This window comes from Diabrotica virgifera, chromosome 2 (genome assembly GCF_917563875.1).
Source record: "Diabrotica virgifera virgifera chromosome 2, PGI_DIABVI_V3a".
NCBI lineage: Eukaryota > Metazoa > Arthropoda > Insecta > Coleoptera > Chrysomelidae > Diabrotica > Diabrotica virgifera.
In genome coordinates, this window is record NC_065444.1 from 256,817,839 (window position 1) to 256,830,376 (window position 12,538).

A 12,538-nucleotide genomic window follows, 5' to 3' on the forward strand; every position below is an offset into this window, starting at 1 on the left:
CACTCCAATGTCTTAAAATTTAGCGATTTACATTCTCAGACAATGTAAATATTGCTTCGTCGGAAAATAGTATATTGTACAACAAGTGAGAAAAAAGACATATTTCTCACGAGCGCAGAAGTTTGTTGGCACGAGCCGAGGCACGAGGCGAGGGCCGCAAATCAAGCGAGGGAGAAATATGTCATTTTCTCATGTGTTGTACACTGTACTTTTTCTATGGATGTGGTTTTGTCAAGAGTTCAAACTTCAAAATGAAATAATTTAGGTGCTTTTAGGTATATTATATGCATAAATTGAAATACAATACATATACATGTAGGTATGTAATATTCTTAAAATGTATATACGTTATTTATTTAAAATGCTAATTAACAGTTATTTTTGAACAGTTTTAAAGGTTATTCCTGGTAAGTTTTGCCTCAACACATTTTTTTGACAAGATTAATTGTGTTTGTATTGTGCATGTTACCATGGAAACGGCGATATGTATGGAGAACCGTAGGAGAACCCGTGAGAAAAAATATTTCTCACTGCAATGGCCGACTTTTCTCACTGCATGAGGAATTGTTCGTTTTGAATGTTTGTAAGTAGTGAGAGAAGTTGCACATTGTATAGCATCCATAGAAAAACATATTTATTATCTGGTTAACGAAGTTATTGTCAGTTACAATTTTATTCATCATTACTTTACTTAACTGTAATATGCGGCTGTAGTCATCTTCATTTAATTCTTGCAACAACTAGATTTTGTATGGTTTAAATTAATTCTTATGTAATACACGCAAGACTGAAGAATGACCTGCATAATGTATTTGTGCAGATCTGCGTGAGGATGTATGTGGATCTTCAACGAAACTGTGCATTAAATCTAAAGTTTTATTGTAATTTATAACAGTTTTTGGTCTTCCTCTCTGATATAAATATATATAAATATATATATATATATATATATATATATATATATATATATATATATATATATATATATATATATATATATATATATATATATATATATATATATATATATATAATTTATATACCTAATATATTTGCTAAAAGGCTCTAATAGCTCGGCCACCCACTGTATTCTCCATTGATCCCCCGCATGCTGGGATCCCCAACATATGATTCTTTGCAGCGCGCAATTCGTTAAACACAGAAACTCTTATCAAGACAACAACCACTAGACACGAGTTAGTCTGCCTGTGCCTGTGTAATTGAAGTGTATTACATCAGAGAACAAAAGGGTTAGATTTTATCGCCACCCGGTATAGCAGTTATCTGACATGTTGTGTGCAACAATAATAATAACAACAATGTTATTAAATAAAGAACAACACACCGCCAATATTTATACCATAGGTTAGTCGCAATATACAGATAAAAAAACTCTTGAGTGTTCAATAACTTATATATACTCTTATCACCGCTGTTAGTAAGAATATTTTATAAACTAAATTTATCTACGTCCAGTCATAACTTACGCTCACTAATTTTTAGATTTTGGCAGTGACAGTGTAGCTCTAACTCTGTGCGTTTGGTGACATCGGTGTGTTTAGTTTTGTGAAAATCATGGGAAAATTTTTTAACTATACATTATTGGTAACATGTACTGGTAAGTTAACTGTTTTATCCATACAAAGAAATTCTCTTTTGCTTTAACGATATGTGCACAATCTTTGTTTATTCCTTATAGATTCCGGTTATACATAGTTTTTAAAAATAGCAACAGTATTCGCAAGTGTGCTGATTTTTGTATTTTTAGCGAAATTTCCTCGGTTGCGTAAAGTCTCACTTGCTGCAAATGCTGTTAATTAGACTTTATTTATTAACTAATTACTTCAATTAACTGTTTATTAAAATGTTTAATAAAAATAACATGTTTAAACAGTTTGTGATAATAAAGGCAGTACTGGGATATTTGTTAAGGCTTACTTCATGTTTCTTCTAATTCTAATATTGGAAATTAAAAACTATTATAAATATTTTAACTTTAGTTATTGCATTTCTTACTTACTTACTTACTTAGTCCTAAGCCTTTCTACCTTTAGGTGTAAGGCTGGTGGAGTTGAGTTTGGCATTGTAGTCTCCATGCTTTCCGATCTTGCGTTAGGTTTCTTGCACTTTCCAATGTCAATCCCTTCTTCTCAACTTCTTTCCTGATTTCATCTACCCACATAACTCTTGGTCTTCCTCTTTTGTTTTTCCCCTGCACTCTCGTTTCGAACACTCGTTTTGTAAGCCTCTCGTTCGACATTCTACACACGTGCCCGAACCATCTAAGTTGTCCCTCCACTATTTTTTCATTGATTGGTTCCAGTTTTAGGTTTTGTCTAATTGTTTCGTTTCGTATTTTGTCTGTCCTCTTTCTGTTTGCTATTTTCCTCAGGATCCTCATTTCCATAGCATTGACTCTGGATTTTTGTCTCCCCGTCAATGTCCATGTCTCGCTGCTATACATGATTGTTGGTCAACTACTGATTTAACGACTGCCGTTTTTTACTTTCTCCGGTATCTCTTTTTTCCCCAAAAATGTTGTTTTCATAGCGTTAAATAAGCTTCCTGTTCGTCCCATTCTCTCGTTTATTTCCATGTCTTGTTTACCATTTGCTTCGATTATTACTCCTAGGTATATAAAATATTCCACTTGCTCTAGTTGTTTCCCGTCTAATTCTATTGCGTGTGTCTTCTTCGTATTTGAAATTATCATTGTTTTTGTTTTCTCTGTATTAATTTTCATATTTATGTTTGATAGTTCTTCTTCTAGGATTTCAAGATTGTTCTGTAGGTCTTCTCTGTTTTCTGCTATCAATACCATGTCGTCTGCGAATAGTAGCTCCGATAGTTGAGTCCGTTTCATTTGCCAGTATCCTAATGTTAGTTTTCTCATTCTTCTCTTGGCTTTCTTTATCGCTTCATCCAGTACCACTGAGAATAGCACTGGACTCAGCACGCATCCCTGTTTGACGCCTTGCCTTGTAGTAAATTCTCTGGATTCCTCGTTATTGGTTCTTATTGTATTTGTATTATTTTTGTACATATCCTTTATTACTTCTAATATGTGTCTGTTGACTCCCCTTTCTTTTAGTGTCTTCCATACGTCCTTTCTTCGGATTCTGTCAAACGCCTTTTCCAGGTCAATGAAGCACATATGTATCTCTCTATTCTTCTTGATTACCTTCTCACTTACTTGTCTTAATGTGAATATTAGGTCTTGCGTGCTTCTGTCCTTCCTGAATCCACACTGTGTGTCTTCCATATTTGTTTCTATTTGGGTTTTTATTCTTGTCTCTATTATTCTTGCGAATACCTTCCCAGGGATACTTGATATGGTGATACCTCGGTGATTACTGCAGTTTATCTTGTCTCCTTTTTTGTGTATTGGTAGTATAATGTCTTTCTTCCAGTCCTTTGGTAATTCTGCTCTATTTATGATATTCATTAGTTCTTTCATGCTATCCATTCCCTCTGTCCCCATGAATTTTATCATTTCCGGGGTAATATGATCCTTGCCTGGTGCTTTGCCCAATTTTACTCTTTCTATTGCTTTCTCCGATTCCTCACTTGTTATGGATTCCACTTGTTGTTCTTCATTCCTTTCTTGTATCTACCCTATGTAGTCCGTGTCTGCATGAGTTAGCTCTTTGAAATGTTCTCTCCATCTTTCCATTATTTGTTTTTCTTCTGTTAGTACGTTTCCATTCTTGTCTTTTATATTCGGCATCGTGTGCTCTTTCTTTTGTCTGAGTTGTTTTAATGCGCCGTAGAAGAGTTTTTTGGTTTTCCCTATAATTTTTTGTCATTTTTTGTCCAAATCTCTCCCATGACCTTTCCTTTCCTGCTTTCACCACTATTTTAACCTCTTTCCTTTTTTCTTTATATGCCTCGTAATCTTCCGGGTGTTTTGTACTTAGGTATCTCTTCCATTTTTCTTTTTTGTTCTTTATTTTCTCTCGTATTTCTTCCGTCCACCATTCCGTTCTCCTCATGTTAGTATTTGCTATTTTTGTTTTCCCACAAGTTTCCTCAGCTGCTTTGATTATGCTGGTTTTTAGATATTCCCATTTTTCTTCTATATTTGTATTTTTTGCCCTACCTTTCAGAGTATTATCTAATTTTTCTTGGAATTTCTTCTTATATCTTTCCTCTTTTAATTTGTAACTTTTTATTTTTTCGTTTACTACCTTTCTTCTCTTTTCTTCTTTTGCATTTCTAAAGAGATATAATGAGCTGCTTTATTGCATTTCTAAAGAGATATAATGAGCTGCAATCGAGACAGTTTTCATATTCCATGTCTTCCGGGGTTTCTTTTTCTTTGCATTTCCCTTAGAATTATCAACCATAGTAACGCATGTAAACTCATGATCTCACTCCTACAACTCCTACCTAACTTAAAGAACACAAATAGTACGTGTTCAGGGTTTTCAATCTTTTGAGATTAAGGTACTTTCCGGAGTACCACAAAGGTCACACCTGAGACCCCTTTTATATATGTTAATGATATTGCCTCCTGATTATTCTTTGCATTTTTCCTAATAATTGCTGACGATTTAAAATTATATTTGAAAATCGAGAATGATGGTGACTATCAAAAATTATAATCTGATTTGGATCGGTTGAGCTATTGGTATGAGAGCAACGGAATGGAACTTAATGTTAAAAAGTGTCATTTAATGGTTTTTGCTCGGAATAGCACTCCAACAAATCATATCTATACTTTTAATGGCTGCCCCTTAGACACTGTATCTCATATAAAAGACCTGGGATAAAAGACACATCTCTTTGAAGATCTTCCCATACTCCTTATTTATTTATTTATTCTTAGATATAAAAGGGGCTTACGACAGCGTTAATCTTCACATATTATACGCAAAAATGTTGGAAATAGGATTACCTGAGATTGTAACATGGAACATCATTAACTTATACATTAATCGAGCAGTTCACGTTAGATTAAATGGAGATAAATCTAACTCCCGCTACACATCTTTGGGACTACCACAGGGTAGCATCTTAAATCCTATATTATATATTTACTGTATACTGCTGACTTAGAAACTAAACTTCCTCAACACATAAAAATCCTACAGTACGCTGATGATGTTGCGATATATGTAGAAAATAAGTCAATAGATAGACGTAATGACTACCTTAAATCGGCATTGAATATTATAAAAAAAATGGGCAACCGATAATAACTTAACAACCTCAGAGAGTAAATCAACCATTGTTACCTTTACTAGAAAACGATATTTTCCTCAAAGCCATCTACAATTTGATAATAGTATTCCTTACAAAACTTCAATAAAATTTCTTGGCGTATTCTTAGACTCCAAATTAAATTGGAAAGAACACACAAATTACATATTACGAAGAATGGAAAATGCAATGAATATCATGAAGACTGTGAGTGTCAGTAACTGGGGAGCTGAACCAAACATATCAATATTACTATACAGAAATTTGATAAGATCGATCTTAGACTATGGATCAATTTTTTATGGCTCGGCATCAAACTCTGTACTCCAAAAAATCGAGAGGGTCAAAAATAAAGCACTTAGGATATGCACTGGTTATCTTCGTAGCACACCTATATTGGTCATGGAATGTGAGCTTAATGAACCCAAACTTTCATTACGCAGGGAATACCTAAGTGAGAAATTTATAGTTTAAGTCAGGCCCGGACTGGGCCGCCGGCCCACCGGCCCGCGGGCCGGTGCGCCTTTTCCTTGGTTAGTATCTATCCATTAAAAAAATTAAACGCTGAAGAATTTTTTTTTAACCTTTACACAAAAATGATGTAGCTATCATACCCCTAAAAAAATGTTTTTACTTGCTTCTGATTTCGCCGTTTGGAAGCGAAGGCGCACCAGAAACCTACATAATAAAGCCAGTGTGTACAACAAAATACCAGATCTCAGATAATCAAATAGCTTAGATACAATACGCGGCGCCCTCGAAGACCATTTTTACTATTAGGGCGCCTTTCGTATGTTCAATACCCGCTGTTTCTATTGTAATAAATAGCTTAGATGCGACGCGCGGCGCCCTCGAAGACTATGTTTGTGATTCGGGCGCCTTTCGTGAGTAACAATTTCCACTGTTTCTATTATAAAAATAGCTTAGATGCAACGAACGGCGCCCTCGAAGACCATTTTTACGATGGGTGCATCTATTGTGGGTATCAATTTTCACTGTTTATCAAATAACGGATATTTATACCTATGGAAGGCGCCCAAATCGAAAAATGATCTTCGAGGGCGCTGCGCGTGGCATCTAAGCTATTTGATTATCTGATACCTGATACAAAGAGTGTTACATCCCACAATTGGACTAAAATATACAGGTGTGGTTTTCAGTGCTCCAAAACTACATTATACATGCAGGATTGTTGTGTCCCAAACTCCTAAATAATGAAGCCAGTGGGTACAATAAAATAAAACTTGTATCAGGTACCAGATAATCAAATAGCTTAGATGCGACGGTAGGATGCTTAGGTATGTCTCCATGTCTTCCCTCAATATATAAATAATTGCCAGTAGTCTCTCGTCCCCGTCAATTTCCGTCACCCGTGTCTCCACGGGGGACCATGAAAATAGTCTGACGGTTTCGTCGGTTCTCTTCCTTGTAATTGTAGTCATAGTATTAAGTTGGAAGTACTCCACCTCTCCTGGTGTGTTTGCACCTCCTGCACATTTCTCATTTCATGTTTTTCCCTTAGCGAATGGCTCCACGGGCGAGAAATTGACGCTAGCAGTAGCCGTAAAACGAACTTAAGGTTCCACGGAACGAAACAGGAATAGCCGAACTGAGCCGACTACGCACAAGTCCTGTAGTCGGTACAGTTCGGCTATTCCTATTCCGTTCCGCGGAACCTTAAGTTCGTTTTACGGCAACTGTTAGCGTCAATTTCTCGCCCGTGGAGCCGTAGACTTACCACTACTAACCGCAGGCGACCACTACTAAGTCGCCAGCAAGTTTATTCCCTCTTCTTGGTTTAGCGACCTTATAGTGATCCTCTTCCAATTCGACTTTATAATGTCCTTTATTTTTTCAAAGCCCCTTTCCCCTGAGTTCAGGAAGGTTGCGATTATTTTTATCTCTCCTTCACTAACATTTTCGGGGAAGAACTCGTCGAAAACCATCTGTGTGGACACTCGTACAGTCTCCCTAGTCGTTTTGTTCCTCACCGGTTTTCTACACTATTCTACACTATTTCGTTTCTTAATGCTACCGAGGGCGACTTGTCTGAAAGTAACCTCCATGTCTTCGGTGACTTTCTTAAGGTTTTGTACCGCATTCTTGATCTCGACAGTTGTTTGTATGGTCGGACACTAGTTTCACTAAATTATTTGTAACGCTTGTAAGTTTCTCCATTGCTCTTACCATGGCCGTTATGTCCGAGCTCTCCTCCTTCTCTCTAAGTTTTTAGATGTTTTCTCCCCAAGTGAGGAGCTCCTTTGCAAGGTTGTCTCCTCTGGAAGATCCGTCTTGATCAGGTCGCTACCCCTGACTGGAGATCTTCCAACAGATCTTCTTCCGAAGATCATAGTCTCCTTCTTCCTCTTTTCCCCTTCGCTGAGTACTTTCCCTTTGCTCCCTTTACTATAATGAACACCTTATCATCTCATTCATAGCTTGTTCCAGCTGCACCATCACTGGTGACTCGCTCCATTATCCCTTCGTTTTGTTGTTTCTTTTTTTCCTGCATGATTAAATACTTATCCATATAGTTCCCACGAGTAGGGGCGAATTATACTGTCTGGCGAGGCAGTGCGTCCTTGCCAACGCTACGGCTTGAATGACAAAGGAGTTTCACCAGTTCTCCGAGGGATCCGTTTGCGACCGTCTAACGTTAGGCCATTTACCACTTAGGCACGGATCGCCTGACACCGTGTGTGGTTGCGGATTTTTTATCGGGGTTTAGGTACTCTTATGCTATATGGAATTTAGTAAAAAATTTGAAAACATTCAAAAGGTGACTTCTGTTGAACACAAATCATCATGATTTTTGTTAAATGTTTTTGAACCAATAGATTCTTTTGTAGTAGCAAGTGAAAATGACTCACACTTTTCGAAAATTGTTTTAGAGTCTTCAGAGAGTATCAAAGGGTGTAGCAGAGTAAAACGGATACTGGGAAACTGAAGCTATATTTTTGTGGAATCTTCATATAATTTACTATTCCCAATAAAAATAGTAAATTATTTTATGGATTTAAATTAAAATTAGTAATATTGACTTACTTTACACGCATTATAATTTCAAAAAAGTTTGATGTCAAAGCTTAAGAGGGAGGCCTGGAGCCACTGTTTAGACATTAGGTTGTGGCTTTTTTTTATAATTTTAGCTGGCGCCTTTTTTATAATTTGGGTTGGCGCCTTTTTTATGAGCCAGTCCGGCCCTGGTTTAAGTAGCGGTTAACGATAAACTGCTATTAAATAAAATTGGTTATCTAACCACCTCCTACCGAACTCATTATTACTGGAAAAAAAGAAACTGCTTTTAGTTGTGGAAAGCTTTCTAAACGTTTCTAATTCCATTGGCGACATACACCAAATAGAACAAAGCTCGCCTCGAAAACTAAATTATGAAGATTATTTATCTCCAGTTAACTGTCATTTAAGTAATATTCGTGCGACAGACTTCCTTACTAAAATAGACCACCTTCAGTCATAGATAAATAATATAGTATTACCAGATAGATAGGCAACTCACTGTAAAAATTTGGTTCCTTACGCCATTTGCGAGCGATGTGTTAACTAATCACCATTTGGCGGGAAATTCAAATGGACAAGCATTAATTTTATCCGTTTAGCGCCTCTTGCGGGCAATTTCGTTACTAATTAAAATATCTTGTTATTTTACAAGAAATAATCTCACCTATATTATTAAAATAAAATACCAAAACTTACTAAGCTTGTTAAAGTATTTTATTTAAATAATATCTAAGTAATACTCATAAATTATTCGGAATTCTCAAGTTGCAAAATATGTTATTTTTGCTGTCAAATTTAGTAAGGAAAAGGGATATAAAAAAGTTGGACAATTTTTTTCTAAATATAGGTATGTGTATTTATTCGTTGTTTCAGATAAAACAGTTATAAACTAATTACTATTTACCTATGCATTTTCTAACTTTTCTATGATTTGTACACAACAATAATAAACCATGTTTATTTTTTTTTATGAACACAACACCAAAGTTCTTTCGCAACTAAAACAAAACTACACACTACACTTTATAAACGAAGGATAAGGAACCAACTGAAATTGAAATTACTAAGAATAAATCGTTACAGATAATACAATAAAAACTGTAAACTAATAGAAAATTATTTGTATTTGCACTAACTGTCATTACTTTTGAAGAATTGACATCGTCGAGTTAAGCCTCGTTTGATTATTTTATTTGTGACATTCAGGGATTCAGGTATGGTGTTTTAACATAAATGATTGGTTAAAGTCTTCGTGAGCGAGAAGCGCTGTCGTTTCTCTTTATTTAGCTGAGCGGTGTGGAAGTGGTGGGGGAAATTCCCCAATTTTTCCATATGAGATTCCGGGGCATGACCTTCAGTGTGTACAAAACAACTGGGGGAGTTATCAGAAATTATATACGGATGGTTCAAAAATGGAAGGAAAAGTTGGATATGCAATATATTACCCACAAAAAAGTATAAAAATAAACAACAGATTACCTGATAAAATGGCAATTTTCACAGCTGAACTTATTGCAATCAAAGAAGCATATAAAATATGTATTAATCAAAAAGAACTCAATTATGTTATATTTACAGACTGCCAAAGCATTGTAAAGAAACTGAAATATAATGTACATAATTTTGCAAAAAATTATATCATCAGTGACATCATAGCAATGAACAGGGAATCGGGCAAAAATAAAATATTGTGCTGGATAAAAGCACACATTGGTATAAAAAAACAACGAAATAGTAGATGATCTGGTTAAAAAAGCAACAATGAAGGAATCCGCTCTGCAAACCTATCAACTTCCTATGGGAGACATAATTTCTATTATCAGATCTATCAAACGGACGAAATGGCAGGAACAATACAACAATTCAGACAAAAGAAATTATTACAAAAAAATCCAGCCTACACTTCCCATCAAGACATGGTTTAATCAAGTTTCCAACAGAGGCATTATTAAAACTATTTGTCGAATAAGAAGTAATCACTGTTTGACTGCAGTCTACAAAAGAGAAATAGGACTTGTAGATAATGATGAATGTTTATGAGGAGAGCTAGCTGATCTACAACATATGCTGTTAGAATGTCCTTTACATTTTATTGAAATATCAAATTTCTATACCAATCTAGTTCAAGTTAACGTACAATTTCCTTTTAATCTTATATACCTTTTACAATTAAACAATCTAGATGTTTATAAAATTTTATACAACCATGTTAATTGTTTTAAATTAAAGCTCTGAAAAAAAAAGAATAAAAAAATTATAAAAAAAATAGTAATAAAATCAAATAAAAAGATACTAAGAAGATCTACACCTCCAAGGTGTTGAATCTGGTTTAGGTCTTAGCGTAGTAAAAAAATATACAAAAAAAAACTAAATAAAAATATTACAAAAAATATAATAAAAAAATTGCAAAAAAATATATTTAAAAAAATAAAAAAAAGAATGTGTGTGTACTTTGTACGCACGTAAGAAGTTATACTTCTATTATATGATTATATGATTATAAACGAAATTAATATACTTTTTATTTATATTTTATTTAAATATTAAACTAATTTATACTTACTACTTCTCAAACATTTTTATTAAAACAGTGCCAAAAATTAAAATAATAAAAGAATAAAACACACACAAACACATTAAAAATGCCACAAATGATTCCACGCCACAGCGAGATCGTAGATCGTCCCGGTTGATTGTTGTTATCCACAGTTTGCCCCAGCTGCCATATTGGATAATTTTTGTCATGTCATTTGAACATCCAATCAGAACAAAGTTGTAATGCGACTGCGCCGGGATCAAAGGTTTTAATCCTATTAAAATTTACCCTCATATCGCGCGTAAAGAAGTATAACTTCAAAAACAGAGTAAAAAAACTTAGTAGTAGTAATAGTTTTAAATTGAGATACTAAGCATATATTTTGTAAAAGAGAGAATTCAAAACACATTGACTGGCCAGTTGGTTGCTTAAACCAGTGCCAATAAAACATAAACACATACACACACCATACTTCTTATCATCCTTCTTGGTCTCCATTCTAGGATTTTTTTTGTGTCTACCTGTTGTAATCATATCTGGCTATGTCACCTGCCCAGCGCCATTTTATTTTTGTAAATTCTTCCACGATATCCCTGATCTTCGTTCTACATCTTAGATCGGTGTTTTTAATCTTGTCTCTCAGTGATATTTCAAGCATATTTCGATCCATTGACTTTTGCGTTGTTTCTAGTTTTTAGTAGAATTTCTGGTAAGGGCTGCGCTGTCTCCAAGCCGTAAGAACAAACTGGTAGTATTCATGTGCCATGATACAATAACCCAAGATACGACACGTAGCTTTCCTAATTTCGTTCAGGTCGCACATGACGTCACGTTGTGAGTAGATCCTTTAAATTTCGAATGATTTGGGGATTTTAGCTTTTAATATCAGTTGTGAAATTTTCTAGAAGTGCTGTTTTGTTTAGTATGGTTAAATATAATTATTGAGAACATAATCTAATAATAGAAACCAATTACAAACATGATTTTTTATTATTAGGCAAGGTACGTCTCATTTTATATTAAACTGTAGAATACATGTACATACTTACGATGAAATAAAGATAACAATAAAATTTTAAGGTGTTAAATGATAAAATAAGTTAAATCTGCGGTAGTTATGAAGCCCATCAATTATATTTTATCACTTCAAGATCTCTTATTCATTAAGTAATTATACAGTGCGCTGGAATAAGTGTTACCCCCCCCCCCTTATTAACTTTTTATTTTTAGCACATAGGCAAAACGCTCGGACAGGTCGATTTTTAAAATAATCATAATATATTATAGCATCAATGTTTCGAACTTTACGCGATCCCTCTTCAGGTGACAGGCACAACTTTGCTTTTTTTAAATGGAAAAGTACATCATGTGACACATCATTTAAAAGCTTTTGAAATACTGATTACAAAAATGTACAATACTTTAATCCTATTTTAGAGCGTAGGCGCAATATTTCGGTCAAATTAATTTTAAATACATTAATTTTTTTCGAATCCTGAGAAAACTAATAAGTATTTTTGAAAAATTTAAATGCAGAATGAAATATTACAGTATTATCGAGGGTCGGGAGTCCCTGAGAACTTTTATAATGTTTATTTTAATAAGTCACAGGAGTGAAAAAAAGAGAAAATTTAGTCTGATTTTTAATTTCAAATATATCTTTCGAAAGAAACTTTTTGGTTAGTCTAAGGGACTGTCAGCCCTCCATAATAATGTAATCTTTAATTCTGCGTTTAAATTTTTCAAAAATATTTATTAGTTTTTTCATAATTTGAAAAAAAA

At 34.4% G+C, this 12,538-nt stretch overlaps 1 protein-coding gene across 1 annotated transcript in view; it reads left to right on the top strand.

Moving 5' to 3' along the window:
* The first annotated feature begins 1,205 nt into the window (after window positions 1-1,205).
* LOC114336011 (facilitated trehalose transporter Tret1-like) overlaps window positions 1,206-12,538 on the top strand; it is a 131,772-nt gene continuing 120,439 nt past the window's right edge. Inside the window, exons 1-2 of the mRNA XM_050643160.1 lie at window positions 1,206-1,365; window positions 1,504-1,618. Coding sequence (XP_050499117.1) covers window positions 1,576-1,618 — 43 coding nt within the window. The 5' untranslated portion in view covers window positions 1,206-1,365; window positions 1,504-1,575. The remainder of the gene's footprint in view (window positions 1,366-1,503; window positions 1,619-12,538) is intronic.